The sequence below is a fragment of the Ostrinia furnacalis genome, unplaced genomic scaffold, assembly GCF_004193835.3.
Source record: "Ostrinia furnacalis isolate ACB-3 unplaced genomic scaffold, ASM419383v2 OfSCF4694, whole genome shotgun sequence".
Taxonomy (NCBI): domain Eukaryota; kingdom Metazoa; phylum Arthropoda; class Insecta; order Lepidoptera; family Crambidae; genus Ostrinia; species Ostrinia furnacalis.
This window is the reverse complement of record NW_021134933.1, coordinates 215,380-230,180: the sequence shown is the minus strand read 5'-3', so window position 1 is coordinate 230,180 and position 14,801 is coordinate 215,380. Positions and strand designations below refer to the sequence as shown.

Genomic DNA, 14,801 nt, shown 5'->3' with positions numbered 1-14,801 from the left:
CTAAATGAAGTCCATTTGTAACTTCTCAAAACTTGCCTCATGTAAATTACATAGCTCCACACGTCACAGTTTACACTAATTAAATCCACTTTAAAAGTTACATAAATCCTCACATTGTTGCAAACTAGCCCTTATTACAAGTACTTAAGACGCATACATTTAGCATATGCACCGTAGCCCTTATGACAAGTACTTAAGACGCATACATTTAGCACATGCACCGTAGTCCGTGTAATCGTAATATTGAACTTTCCTCACGTCCGGCAGTGAGTAATGCCAAAGTTTATAAACTAGGGTTTTAAATAACAATAGGCCACTTACTTTAGTACTTCACCCAGTTCGTTGACCGTCGCGATAGTGGCGTGGAACGTCGTCTCCAGATTGCGCAATGTATCCTCCACTTTGCCAATGCTCACGTTCGCGTTTAGCAACGTGGCGGTTAAACCTACAATAAATACAAATAAGATTCAAAGTAATAACAGGCCTGTTCATCTCCGCGAGTTTAAATCGAAAACAAAACACGCACGATAGCCCCTTACAGGATTACTATTCGACAAGGCCTCACATACGAGCGAACATTGACTCACGCACGCGTATTCTTGTGTATAATGAAAAAAAAAGAAAATGGTGTACTAAATACTGTGCAGTATTTAACTGCCTAAATAATAATAAAAACACGGAATGTACTTTTTTACGTTGCCACTGCCACTTTTTGAAGACACTGAGAAGTAAATAAGTAGTTAATATTATTCATGATAATTCATGCTAAATCATGTATTTCCTCCGCCCATTTTCTGCAGTTTGGCACCTCACGTCACATCATTTTACCGAAGTCAGCCCTATAGCTTCGGCGCAGTACCGATCCCTGACGTTTGTCAACAAAATGGTGCTTGACTCTTGAGACAAGCTAAATTACACCATATAGTTAACGACATTGAGCATACATTTTTTTAATACCTTCGCGAAATAAAACTTCTGTACGTAGTAGGTACTTATTATTATTCTGTGGTAATACCACAATCTGCATTCGTTTCACATACGATGCGTACTTTGCGCGGACAATCAATCAATTATCCATTGCAAATACAACGGTCAAACGATCAATGCACAGTGGGCAATTGTCATACATCTAATCTAGCTACGAGAAAGTGATAATAGTATAATTACTTAATTATTGAAATTACATATTTAATTTGCATTAGGTACGCGGATTGCTTATTTATATTATGTACATTATAGACTGCAACTCACTTAACATCAGGTGCGATGACGGTCAAATACCTGTACTGAATAAAAAAAAATTGTAACTGAGTTCTCTTTGGAAGCGTGAATTCCCGCTTTCTCTGGCTATTCTGATTGTAAAATTGGGGATTCCCCGTCCTACGATTGCCGCCACATTCCCGAGATGCACGTAGCTAAGTAACAGTAATTTTAAATGTATTTCTATTGTAGATACAAGATGAAACAAAATCTTAATCGAATGGCTAATAAACAAATACGAACTCGATATCGCGCGTCTGCTCTATTTTTAGGACTCTTTCAAATTACATGTTTTCAGCAGGACGTCAGTGATTCGTTTGCAACAGCGCACCATTGGCGTAGTTTTTTTTTCAGGGGGGGGCTGGCCCATTAGCTCATGCCTTAGTACTACCAGGCCTGTTCATCTCCGCGAGTTTACATCGAAAACAAAGCACGCACGATGCCCACCTACAGGATACTATTCGACAAGGCCTCACATACGAGCGAACATTGACTCACGCACGCGTATTCTTGTGTATGATGGAAGAAAATAAAGAAAATGGTGTACTAAATACTGTGCAGTATTTAACTGCCTAAATAATGATAAAAACACAGAATATACTTTTTTAAGTTGCCTCAAGACACTGAGAGGTAAATAAGTAGTTAATATTATTCATGATAATTCATGCTAAATCATGTACCTATTTCCTCCGCCATTTTCCGCAGTTTGACACCTCATGTCACATCATTTTACCGAAGTCAGCCCTATAGCTTCGCGCAGTGCCGGTCACCTTCGTTTGTCAACAAAATGGTGCTTGACTCTTGAGACAGGCTATTACACCATATTGTTAATGACATTGAGCATACATTTTTTAAATACCTTCGCGAAGTAAAACTTCTGTACGTAGTACTTATTATTATTCTTTGGTACTACTATCAACTATCATCTTCAAAATCTTCACCGTGCCACCCCGGCCCCCCCGCTATAAAGCGCATGCCGCACACAAACCGTCTAATTTGAAGTCCTTAGAAGCTTGCCTACTATGCGCCGTGCGAGCTCTAGAGAACAAATTAACTACATCCGTTGACGCCAATTTTCTCGCGTGTACCATGCAATAATGCATTTATGCATCAACATTCGCATATGCAAACACAAACGTAGAAGAAAAAATACCTAGAACCCGAGGCTGCTTTGATACTGGCCAGTTATCAAAGTGCTTCATAATCATTCTCATGGGATGGTCTTCGACTGCATGATGACACTCGTCAAATATCAACAGATTTATGTCATCAATCTTGATGTATGAATGTGTGATCATATCACACAAAATTTGGCTCGTCATAACCACCACCTAGGACAGTAAAGAATTGATAAAATAAATTAGTTAACATGTAGCTTTAAGATAGTTAATGACTATTTGACATTATTAATCTAAGTTAAGTATACTAATTTTAGAAATGCGGTTGTGATTCTGTTATATTTGGGTTAGAGGAAAAAAGGTAAAAAATTTAAAGGTGGAGAAAGTTTCTAAGACTAATAGTTGAACAGTTTTTGGATATAAAACTTTAAGTAGGAGGAGTGCTTCAAAATTGTTACTTTGATTGCAAAATTCCAGTTCCATTAATTGCTAGCTAGATTAATAATACTACCTGATGCTTTTCTAATTCAATGTCCCATTTGTCTTTGTCCCAGTAGTCAACATTATCTTCTCCACTGTATGCTCCAACACTATTTACAGGGCATAATCTCTGGATGACTTTTTTCTAAAATTAAAATACAAACATTAGTTACAAAGTAAAATAAAACGTCATACATACTAAACTATTAAATTAGTTGTAAGGCACCATTACTAATCACATAAGTGATAATGATGTCATTAACTCATTACAACCAAACAAAACAACAAACAAAGAATTGGCTGTGCAACTATTTCAAAGGGATTAACTGTATGAAAGGGACACTCATTTTAAAGATTTATGTAACGGTTTTAAAACGTAATTATGTGGTGAGCAATTATTATAACGCCTCGTAACATGATTTAGTGATAAAACCAAATTGTGCTGCAAAGTAAGTCATTTCTTTATGATCAAGTAGGTCAGAATGAATCAAAGACCAAGTCTGTAGCTCAAAATAATGAAAAAATAAATACATACATACCTGTTGGATAACAAGTGGAACTGTATTCACCAGGAAAAAGGTTCGCTTGCCCCCTTGCCCCCATGGCTTTTGGAGTGCTTCTCTAAATCGTTTGATGAGCCTGATCGCAATGAATGTTTTTCCAGATCCTGGTTTAGAAACAATAGTTAAAACTAATAAAAATACAGCATAAAAATGTTTCGCCTAGATTGTTCAATGAATATTTTTCGATGAAATGACCATTATTCTCATGATCATTCATGATCTAACGTCTAAATATGCTCTCTATAATATAGAGAATGGACATTAAATGAAGACATGCTCCAAGGCTGCTCAACCCCAGGCCTGAAAGAATTTTGTGTGAGAAGAAAGTGGCCCACGCAAGTGTAGTTTGATCTTAATAATTAAGTTTTTATTGCGCTTGTAACTGAAATAGGAAATGTCAGCAGCGTCTTTAAAGACTGAATCCACCATTCGGCCCGAATCTTCAAAAGGTTAAGCAGCCTTGTTATAAAATAGTTTGCACTGTATTTTAAAAAACTGTTACCTGTTGGTAAATGTATGATAGTGTTTTTGTTTATAGCAATTTCTTCCAGTTGAGTCTGGTATGGCCGAGCTTGTAGTTGGTCATCTTCCATATCCACATCCATTTTTGTAGTTTTTCTATGTCACTAGAATAAAATTATTTTATTAAAAATTCATCTTCAGGGTAAAATAATTATGAAAGAAATAGGTTTCTTATTAGAAAACATCACTCTAAAAAAGTATACTACTTAACTTCCATAAAGGGTCATTAATAAAACTAGGTATGAAGGGAAAGCAGAAACAGTGCTTTTTATTACCCTATGTTTTTATTGGCGGATATTCACAACTTGGGTGAGATTTCCAGTGACCAAATGTTCTAATGGGATATGCTAATGTATTTTATTTAAATTTAGAATCCATTAATTATATTACTAGTTAACATTATATTTTTAAGTTTAACATTACAATGCCTTGAGGGATTGTCTATTGGTAAAAATATTTTGTATACTCACTTCAATTAATAACTCCACAGTTTAAGGAAAAGATCAAGTCTGAACTTGTTTATCTGAACTAGCTAAAACTTTTGCTTTGTTTACATTTGTAAGGGCACCTTGATATTGGGATAATATTCACTAGACTTGATTAGTTTGAGAATAGGTATTTTAGTGATATTAGAATACAATCACAAAATTAGTTAAAATCAATCCACAGTCGTATTAAGATGCACCTACTCGAAACTGCAATGATTTAATTTACTACCGGGGAACCGAACCGGTCTATATAGAAAGCTGTACTGCGGTCGAGGGATACACTCCTAAGTTCACATTTACCACACACATACACTGTATAGGGAAATATGTATTAAGCTTGAAAGATAATAAACTAAATAAAATAAATACATGAAATAGTGATCTTTAAAAATGAAGTAAACAAACATACCAGTGTCAATTGAAAACTATAGTGCTGACTTCGGCATCTGCATTCATTTCAAGCAAAATAACTAAAAAGGTAAAGCAGCAAAGTGCTTATTTCACGTAAATTAATAACACAAAAGCCACGTTAACTTTGAACACACGGAGCACGTAATAATATTTTATCATGAAATACTACATTTTCCCTGAACCAGTGGATAATTTTACAGTGTGAAATATTTTTCGCATCCGTCAATGTCATGTCGCGCTTTTGTCAGTCTAGTTACACTCCGATTCACGGAAGTTGTAACAAGCTATATGGCTGATGCTAGGTAATTAATTTCTAATGAATGCATAAGACCGAGCTTAGGACAATTTTATGTGATATTTATCTTTTGGGAATATAAAAATGTATTTATTTTTGTATTTTTAATGCAACTTACGCCTTTAGTAAAAGTAACGCAAATTGGTGTTTACGTAAAAAGAATCGTTAGAAGTATTTCACAACAAATAGGGGGATTTACACATCCAAAGACAATTCACAGCTGACGTGGCGTGGTACAAGTGGGTTGGCTTGGGAAGCCAAGCCATTGTGGCCCAATACTCAATACTCAATATGTTTATTGCTTCCTTAAGTACATTTAGGTGTTACATATATTTGGAGATCATTAAGGACCCTGTTGGGCGCTGCAAACTTAAAATCTAAGGAGAGGAGGCTTCTTTTTATAGATAGAAAGTTATAGTTTAGTTAGGTACATCGTTAATTAATTTTATCGTCTAGATATTCTTTTATGGTGTAATAGCATTTCGTAGTTAATAGCTCTTTTAGTCCTGTTATGAATGTACTATTATTATTTTCTTTTAATAAATGATCGGGCAATTTGTTATATATTTTTATGGCCATATTGTAGGTGCTTGAAATTTGTTAGTATTAATACATTATTAATAATCACTGATAAATGTAAATTCATTTATCACTTTTACCTCGACTGTCGGGAATTATTCATAATAACCGGCGATTATTAATAATTTTCAATTTATCACATTTACCCTGACATAATAAACTTGTTAAGTAAGTTCCCGCTATTTTACAGATTTCCAAAAGATCCAACTACTCGCAATATCTGGATCCAGGCTTGTAACAATCATGTATCCTGGAGTTACATGATTGTTACAACAACGTTTGTTGGAGCGCAGTTTGCTCAATGCATTTTGATACTACCTGTTTCATTTTTAAATCACATGACAAGAGGAAATTGAAACCGAATTCCGTGCCAACTTTGAAGTTGAAAAAGGTTTTTTTTATTTTTTTTTCCTTTATTCCGTCATGCGATCAGTCAGAAGACTATGAAGTTATGAACAGTTTTTTTTTATAACAGAAAAAGATTAATTTTATTATTGCTTTTTCTCGTTACTTTGTAAACGTTGAACTGACCTTATTTCTTATCGCCTTTTGGAGAAAAGGTAGTGGAATATATAGCGGGCTATGTAGTTTTTTCTCTTATTAAAAAAATCAAATGCAGTACGTACATGCATAAAAGGTTTATGTGGGGAGCCAAATGACAAAAGTTTAATACACCAAAAAGTCGAGGTGGCTTAAAGTANTAATATGTATCTGGAGTTATTTGAACAGTATTTTCGTCTATAGGATGGCATATTTCAAAAAACAAAACTGCACTCAAGCGTGTTGTCACAGCAACCGCTGAGGCTGAGCACATACTAATTGAATTTCGGTCCCTGGACCTGTTTGCGTGCCAGAAACAGTCTAGTTGACATGTCTTCTCTAGTACGTAGTACATTATAACTCAATGAATTGTGTAATATTTTAAGGATAGTGTACTTATAACAATATAATCGAAATTCTATGCAAACAATTTGATACTGCCAAAAATCAAATGCAGTACATGCATAAAAGGTTTATGTGGGGAGCCAAATGACAAAAGTTTAATACACCAAAAAAGTCGAGGTGGCTTAAAGTACGCATCGAAAGAAGTTATTGAATTATGTCGTCTTTGTGAAGTGGAAATCCGAAAGNTGCGATCAGTCAGAAGACTATGAACAGTTTTTTTTTATAACAGAAAAATATTAATTTTATTATTGCTTTTTCTCGTTACTTTGTAAACGTTGAACTGACCTTCTTAGTCTGAGTTGCACCACCTAACGTTCAACGTAACTTTAACGATAACTGGTGTTTTTTTATAGAGTATGACTAATATAAATTAATACACTTTAAAAATCAATAAGATCTTATTATATACTATAATAATAAATAATATTTGTATTTTTCACTATTTTTCTCTATAATAAATAAATAATAAATAAAAACGTTTATTTGAACCAAAAGTTACATTATGCATGTATTACTATGCAAAAGTTACAAAAAGTGGCATGATAATCGGGGGTCCCATGACTACTAAACTAGGTTACAACCTGTATCTTAGTAGCCAGTGATTCCTCAACTAAGATTTAAATACAATGACTTGGTCCGATTGGTTGTCTTTTAAAACAAAACCAAAACTTTTAAAACAAGAAAAAGAAGACTTAAATTTAGTAAAACAGGGTTACATAACAATTAGAGTACAAACGAATGAACGTGTTATTGTGGGAGAGTNTACGCATCGAAAGAAGTTATTGAATTATGTCGTCTTTGTGAAGTGGAAATCCGAAAACATATAAGCGACGATAAAAAAGTTAAGCCCTCTTGTTCGCCACAATGGGTTACCATTAGAGTGTTAAAACATTTTGTTGGTCGACAATTGTTTCCAAACATCGAAAGTCATTATTTTGATAGTGATTTTATTGTCCATAATATTGAACTTGCAAAAATGGTGATACAAAAGTATTTCATTATTAGAGTAAACTATTTGTCCAAGAAGACTGAACCGAAGAAATGCATTAGACATATATACACGAAATTAATACACAAAAATCAATAAGATCTTATTATATACNATTAAAGTGGTCAGCGACTTGTTTTGGGTTTGAGCAAAGATCACCTTTTATTTTTATTTTAATGTTTCTTTTTTCTTTTAGATTTTTCTTATTTGTTCTCTCGTTTATTATACTCCACATTGTTTTAACTTTATTATTTGAAAGCTTTATTTTATTGATATAATGATTTTTTTTAGCCCAGACAATCGACTTCTTAAGTATTTTTTCATAACTTTTGTAATGGTTATTAATTATTATATTATTTGACCTTGAAGCAAAAATTTTTAAAAGCCTTTTATGTTGACAGGATTTTTTAATACCTTTTGTTAACCAATATTTTGTATAGTTCTTTTTTAACTTTATTTTTTGCCTTGGAATACATGTGTTCAATATTTCTTTAACTTTGTTATGAAAGGCTTCATAGTTTTGATTAATGTTATTATTTTTATTTATTATATCATCCCAGTTTATAGATTAATTTTTCAAGGAGAGGTTCCCACTGCAGCAAAAACTTTACTTTTTTCCGGCCGGGCAGAAATTGAAATGATGAATTTTAATTTCTGTGACGGGTCTGTAGGCCAGTAGAATTAGATTTTAAATTGGAAATAATTCATACAAAAGATTTTATTGCTTTAATGGCTTCATTGGTTGCCCGTTTAAGACAGAGCCCCGATTACGGTAATTTTTAACGTCTCCAATCCAGACACGCTTCTCGATTCTGCGATACGATTGGTCGTTCAACAGCGTACGTCAGCTGTTTGTAAAAACAGATTTGAGTCGGTTCGAACTTCGATGTCTGGGTGTATAGTTCCAAAATACTGAACTGTCCTATGCATGACATTGACAGTGGGGCGCCACCGTCAATACCGGATCGCTAGTTCCGATTTTTGCCATGTTGGAAACCATGGTAGTTCATAGTTGAACGATGGTAGCGCCCCCCTGTCATTGAGTTTCGCGGGACAGTTCAGCGTGGGTCATCTATAACATAACTACCTGGTGGCAAGCGAATTTTTTTGGTATATATTAATGTGACTAGACCCACAGGTGGCATTACAAAATTTCAAATTCAAATTCAAATTAAAATTTCACCCTGTGTTTAATTCCATCTTGGCACGGTAATACGTACGGTATCTTTCTAGGCATCCATCATTCATTTTTCTAGGCATTGATCATTTATTTTCATAACTAATAAAAATTTAAGACTTGGCTGTTGTTTATAATGCCTTTGCCTTGTGCTGAAAAAAAATGACAAACTGACAGCACAGTGATTGACACATACTGTCACAAATCACAATAATTGATAATGTCATACGACGAAAATTTAATTTATCCCAATAATCGATTTAATTTAATTTTAAATTAATTACCTAGTTCAACTTTAAACTAATGATGTTTGTTTCTAAGTTTTCCTTGCTCCTTTCGTTCTGTAAAGTTTTTCTACTGATTTTGTTTATTCCTGTGGTTTTACCAGGCGGTAATATTCTTTTACTTTCATTGGATATATAAATGATGAAATAAAAAGTTAATCTAAATGCATGAATAATCTATTGAACTGTCTATATTAGTGTAATACTGTAATAGTGTTATTAATTTATATTTATTACAGCTAATGATTTGCATTTCTATGACGGATCATCATCACTTGATGTAATAGTTGGTGATATATTTTTCGAAATCGTGGAACCTGTGGAGTTGAGATATTCTTATCGAATAAGACCTGCAAAAGATTTCGGCACTACATTTGTAAGTAATAGCTTACTTTATATTATTATTTTACAATTATTATTTTACAATTATTTTTACACATTGGATGCCACTGAATGCTGTAACCGCCTTTTATTGAAATATAAGTAGAGCAAGTATTTCGCCGGCAAACGCAATATTATTTATTGTGGGAATTTATTGTTATAGAATAGCCCATAATACTTGTTTTAGCCACTTTAGGCTACCATTTTTAGTGTCTTGTGTCTGCTCATTATTAGCAATATGTCATACATTACATGTTTATCATCCCAATATTAATCGGTTTTTTAAATATTTTCAGAATGAAAGCTTCTCCTTCAAAAATGCAAAGCTAGTTCCGACTTTACCCTTACATAGCTGTTCAAATATTGTGAACCACAACGACATTGCGGGACACATTGCTTTAGCTGAAAGAGGGTAAGGAAACTTTGAACTACTATTTAATAAACAAATTATTGATTGACTGACTGACTCATCGCAAAATCTCAGAAACTACAAGTGCTAGGAGTCTCAAATTTTCCATGGGGGTTCCTTTTATAACATAGGTGCCCACTAAGTTGGGATTTTGCAAAATTCAACTCCTAAGGGGGTAAAAAGGGACTCATACATATGAAGTCACGGGCAGGCGCTAGTATCAAATATAGATTATAATAGAAACTCACCAATAAAACTTCAGTTTTATTCTAATAGGTTTACTTCCTGTACAGACAACATTGTCTTTCTAGTACCTACCTATTTAAAGTTTCTTATATTTATGAATTTTAAAAGTAGGCTACTATTATTTATAACTTTTATTAACATTTTTACTAACCATTTAAATCTTATTAATTTCAGAGATTGCTCCTTTGTATTTAAAGCAGCAATGGCACAGATGGCTGGAGCCAGGGCCATAATAATTACAGAATTCCTTGACAAGGATGATGACTATCTTATTGAAATGGTAGATGATAAGTAAGTACATATTATTAGAGGCCGGTAGATCTATTCCTAAATAAAACACTGAATACTTAACTTTCATAGCTGTCCGTGCGCGTCCCTCTATTCTATGACAGCTCATTGGCTATAACGATGCTGTTATTTTAACGTCAATTGATAGTATTGAATCATAAGAATACAAGGTTGAAATGAAAGGCAATGAAATAGAGAAATAGTCGTGCTTATACGAAATTTACTCAAGCCCAATCACAACTGTAATTACTAGATTAAAATATAAAATAGGCCTGCCTGAACTGAATTGTGCTTGTCATAATGACATTTTTAGCTTAAATCTTACTTGTTATCAAATTGTAGTTTAGTCATTATTGCACTTGATAAAAAGGGTCTGTGCTTGAAGTATCTACTGGTAGTATACCAGATAGATTTTTTCTATTGAAAAGGGCTCAATAAGATCATTAATTATAATAATATCATTCATATTTTAATAAGAAAGAGAAATAATATTTTTGACTTTTGGCTAGATTATAATTTTCCTGGTAGGTCAGACTGCTGACCTACCAGGTCTAGCTGGGTAAAATCTCTTAAAGTTCCTCCAAAGCTTTATCATTGCATTAGATTACATAATTGATCATTAGAAAACTGATCAGTCTGTTTTTGAGAGTGGACATGTCATGACATTGACATACTTTCTATGCAAGCTGTTATTGTTATTTAACTAAACGTATTCTTGCTTTTTCAGGAATGAACTGGATATCAATATACCAGCAGCCTTTCTGCTCGGGCGAAGTGGCGCTACAATTCTCAGAACCCTTAGGCTACTCCACAAAAGCTATGCAGTTGTCAACCTGCCTATCAATATGACACACACCCCTGTTAGCAAAATGAACCAACCTCCCTGGATTACATGGTAATGTTAACCAGTAAATTTTTGGTAAAGTTTGGTGTTTAAAATAGATTTCGCAAACATCCCATTGTTTAGAAGTTGGTAGTACAAAAATGTCGATTTCCCAGTGTTATTTATTTCTATTGTACATTCAATACTATAAAATAAGCGAAAAGTTAGTTAAACAAATAATATATACTGTCTTCTTGGTAAATCAGCAGTGTAATGGCTTTTTTAGCACCAAAAATATGTATGAATTGAATATTCAACAAAAATAAAAATAGCTCTGGTATACTTTCGAAACAGGAGTCCTATGTTTATCAGCATGTATACTTGTTTATAATGATGATGAAAAACTGCCTAGTCCTATTTTAGTAAGGGTCCTTTAATAAAAGTAATGATTGCTTAAAAAAGAAGGCCTATATTTTTAAGTCTGTATACAAAATGTAAATAAAATCTAAAATCATTCAAGATGAACTACCAAACCATATAAACTTAATGTGAAATTGTACCAAACCTATTATTATATAAAAGTAGTAAATGTAGTGATATTGAAGATCATGGTGACACAATGGTCTCGCTTATTTATTCTTGACTCATCTATTTATTGGCTGTAAATAATATAATAAATAAAGGTTTAAAGGTCAAAATCATTATTATCTTTTTACTGTTTTGTGCGTAATATTTGATAAGTAGTGCTATTCCTATAGTTGTTGGGGGTTTCGTCTCGAAACTATTGATTATACCCCTAGATATACCTACGACTCCACGCAGATTACCGTATTTTAGTTGGCCGGTAGTTGGGTAGGCTTTTCCAATTGATGCGAGGAATCGGCCGACTAAACATCTGTAGTCAGCGGTTTGTCTAACATTCAGAGGAAAGTCGAGTGTCCTATCCCCTACGGCCTACGCAAAGTAACAGTCGTGAGAGATTCAATTTTGCGTAGCGACTTCGCCACGTAAAAGCTTGGTTTCTTTTGTTTTGCCGTCGCAAAACGAGGTCTGTGGGCTAAGTGTGAGTTTGTGAGCGCGTTTAAAAAATGTATGGAAATTTTACATTTTAAAATTTTCCCGCTAGGGGCGCTGTACAATCCGTCATACATTTAATGTCATTTTTCACGCGCTCACTAGTGAGCACGTTTGAAAAAAACTCACACTCAACCCTCGGAACTGAATTTGCCACGAATGTCCTAACATTGTCATGTCATCGCTCATCGCCTAGCGATGAGCCTCAGTTTTTAGTTCTTTCTCATAGTGTAGGAACTGTAACTCATATCAGAATGTTTTACCTGTGTCGCCTTTGAAATGGTTCTTTGGAACGATGGTGTTAGAGTCGAAGAAGGACTAGAAGTAAGATTTTTCATGCAAGTGAACAAAATAATATTATATTTATTTTTGGCTGAAAAAGAAGGTATTGGTTTGGTAGGTGCTTACTTATTACACTGGCCGTTGTTTTGTGAAAAGCAATTGCGAGTTTGGGTAAAATGTTTCTTGATGTAAACTAGTAGGCTCGTTAACAGTTTTCATGATGTTAGTTAATTAAACACGAAATAGCGACAAGGGCGCGTGAAGGTTAATGTTCTTAACTCCAGGGTTTTTTAACCTGTTTCTGGTGTTACCTCTCCAAACTTATTTTAAGGGACATAAGTAATGTATTTAGGAAAAAAAACTTTAATCACACATATTTAAAAATTAAACACTGCGTTTCCTTGTACTTTGAATTGGTGCGATTTTGTAACAGAAATGTAGAGTCGGTAAACGTCCTCATAGACCCCTAGAATTCCTGTCATTTTGGTTCCATGGACTTGGACCCCTAGTGCGGAATGAAATAACCCAGCAGGCGAACTTTCAAAGAATTTATCAACACGCTACCAATTTTATAGTTTGGTTTTTTGTACACCAGTCGGTACCTAGGTAATAAAATAATATTCACTTACAAAAACAAAATGACTAACATGATCGGTTTTGACGAAAATACATATGTAGACGTAGTCGGTTATACAAACTTTAAAAAAATTATGAAGCTAGCCATTATGTGTATTCTTCGTGGAACAGATAATCTAGGCTATTAGCCATGCAATTAGAAGAAATTAAACTGTGTATTCGAAGGGAACATTATGAAAACTAGGCTAAAGTTAAATATTTAATGCGCTGTACGCGTCGACGCGGCCAACGGAAGCTGAACTGTGGCCCCCTGTTTGGTTGTAGTGGGATTGGAGAATAAAGGGGTGTAAAGGGCAAAGTGCGGAGTTCTTCTGTGGTTGGTCACGTGTGTTTGGAGAGTCTCACGCTTGGCTCGGTGTCGCAGCGCTGCCGTATCAAACATTCAAAGCTATCGACGTTCCTCAGCTATTTTGTCGCCGGAACGCTACTTGTTCGCGAGTAACGCAACATTAATTATATTATAACACTCGTTATAGGGGAAGAAAAATGGCACGTAATTTTAAAGGCCTTTTTATTATGGTGCCTGTAAAATAAAGAGAGACGTAGCTGTTACAAAGTATAAGTTTAGGCTAGTTTCCTAAAAAATTTTTTTTAGTCCGTCATGTTTAATATCAAAAAATATTGGACACATAATATTTTTATTTGTCAATCTAACAAATAATTACGTAGTTATGGTGCGTTGAATTTCCGCACGACGTCACAACGTGCGGCACTTTTATGCACGCATTGACGTCACGGGCCTCTTCTTATGAACTTTGGCGCGCTTTATCTCTTTAAATTTTCATTAGTTTGAAAAAGTGAAAAATACGTGTAGAGTATTTTTTGATAAGTTAACTGACGGACTAATTAAAACTCTTGCTTTTTGACCCAGGAAACATCCCTATTTGTAATCCCGTCTGGAGGGAAAGTACTTTTAAATTCTTAATACTATAGATAGAAAATTTTACTCAAAGAAAACATTCCTTTATTTTTGAAATGAAAGAGAACTTTAGCATTTAAATATTTCCGATTTTTTTTTTCAAAATTCCACCCTGTATACTGTATACCAGAGAACAGCAGAAACCACATCCTTGTTATAACATAATATTGGATTTTGATTGATTTTCCAGGCCGAGAAAATGCGAACCAATTTAGAAGACTTTGTCTATTGACTCTAACGAATCGAACCTGGGAACTACTGCGGTGAAGTCGATTTGTAACGCCACTTTAGCATTAAGGCAGTATTAATCATCTAGCATGTCTGGCCTTGAGACGTCCCCACAACTTTTTGTCCTCTGAACAACCTCCAATTNCTCCAACTGATTTAGTGAGACAGATAAACATGACAATATAATCAATCTACTATAATTAATCTTTATCTATAAAAGCGAAAGGTCACTGAATGACTGACTCACTCATCACGAAATCTCAGAAACTACAAGTGCTAGGAGTGTCAAATTTTGTATGGGGGTTCCTTTTAGGACGTTGGTGCTCACTAAGAACGGGTTTTACGAAACTCCACCCCCAAGGGGTAAAACGGGATCCACGCGTACGAAGTCGCGGACGGCCGCTA

At 34.4% G+C, this 14,801-nt stretch overlaps 2 protein-coding genes and 1 long non-coding RNA gene across 5 annotated transcripts in view; 1 reads left to right on the top strand and 2 right to left on the bottom strand.

Annotated features, from left to right (window-relative positions):
* The window catches only part of dcr-2 (dicer-2), a 36,865-nt gene extending 31,837 nt beyond the window's left edge, over positions 1-5,028 (bottom strand). For 2 of the 3 annotated variants that reach the window (XM_028314436.1, XM_028314435.1), the window contains exons 1-6: positions 4,414-4,697; positions 3,924-4,047; positions 3,398-3,525; positions 2,890-3,003; positions 2,414-2,591; positions 322-445 (exon numbers count right to left, since the gene is read on the bottom strand). In XM_028314436.1, coding sequence (XP_028170237.1) covers positions 322-445; positions 2,414-2,591; positions 2,890-3,003; positions 3,398-3,525; positions 3,924-4,026 — 647 coding nt within the window. In that variant the 5' untranslated portion in view covers positions 4,027-4,047; positions 4,414-4,697. Of the gene's footprint in view, positions 1-321; positions 446-2,413; positions 2,592-2,889; positions 3,004-3,397; positions 3,526-3,923; positions 4,048-4,413; positions 4,698-4,840 lie in introns of those variants that run through there. The other variant, XM_028314437.1, reaches the window with a different exon arrangement.
* An 831-nt stretch (positions 5,029-5,859) lies between these two features.
* On the bottom strand, positions 5,860-7,008 carry LOC114359922 (uncharacterized). The gene is made up of 2 exons (XR_003656459.1): positions 6,947-7,008; positions 5,860-6,247 (listed from the first exon to the last, which is right to left on the bottom strand). It is a non-coding gene; the product is annotated as an uncharacterized LOC114359922 (long non-coding RNA).
* A 2,021-nt stretch (positions 7,009-9,029) lies between these two features.
* LOC114359927 (PRADC1-like protein) lies at positions 9,030-11,958 on the top strand. The gene is made up of 5 exons (XM_028314477.1): positions 9,030-9,217; positions 9,350-9,486; positions 9,788-9,903; positions 10,321-10,437; positions 11,162-11,958. Exons 1-5 carry the CDS (start codon positions 9,130-9,132, stop codon positions 11,331-11,333), a joined length of 630 nt encoding a protein of 209 aa, XP_028170278.1. The 5' UTR covers positions 9,030-9,129; the 3' UTR covers positions 11,334-11,958.
* The last annotated feature ends 2,843 nt before the right edge of the window (positions 11,959-14,801 follow it).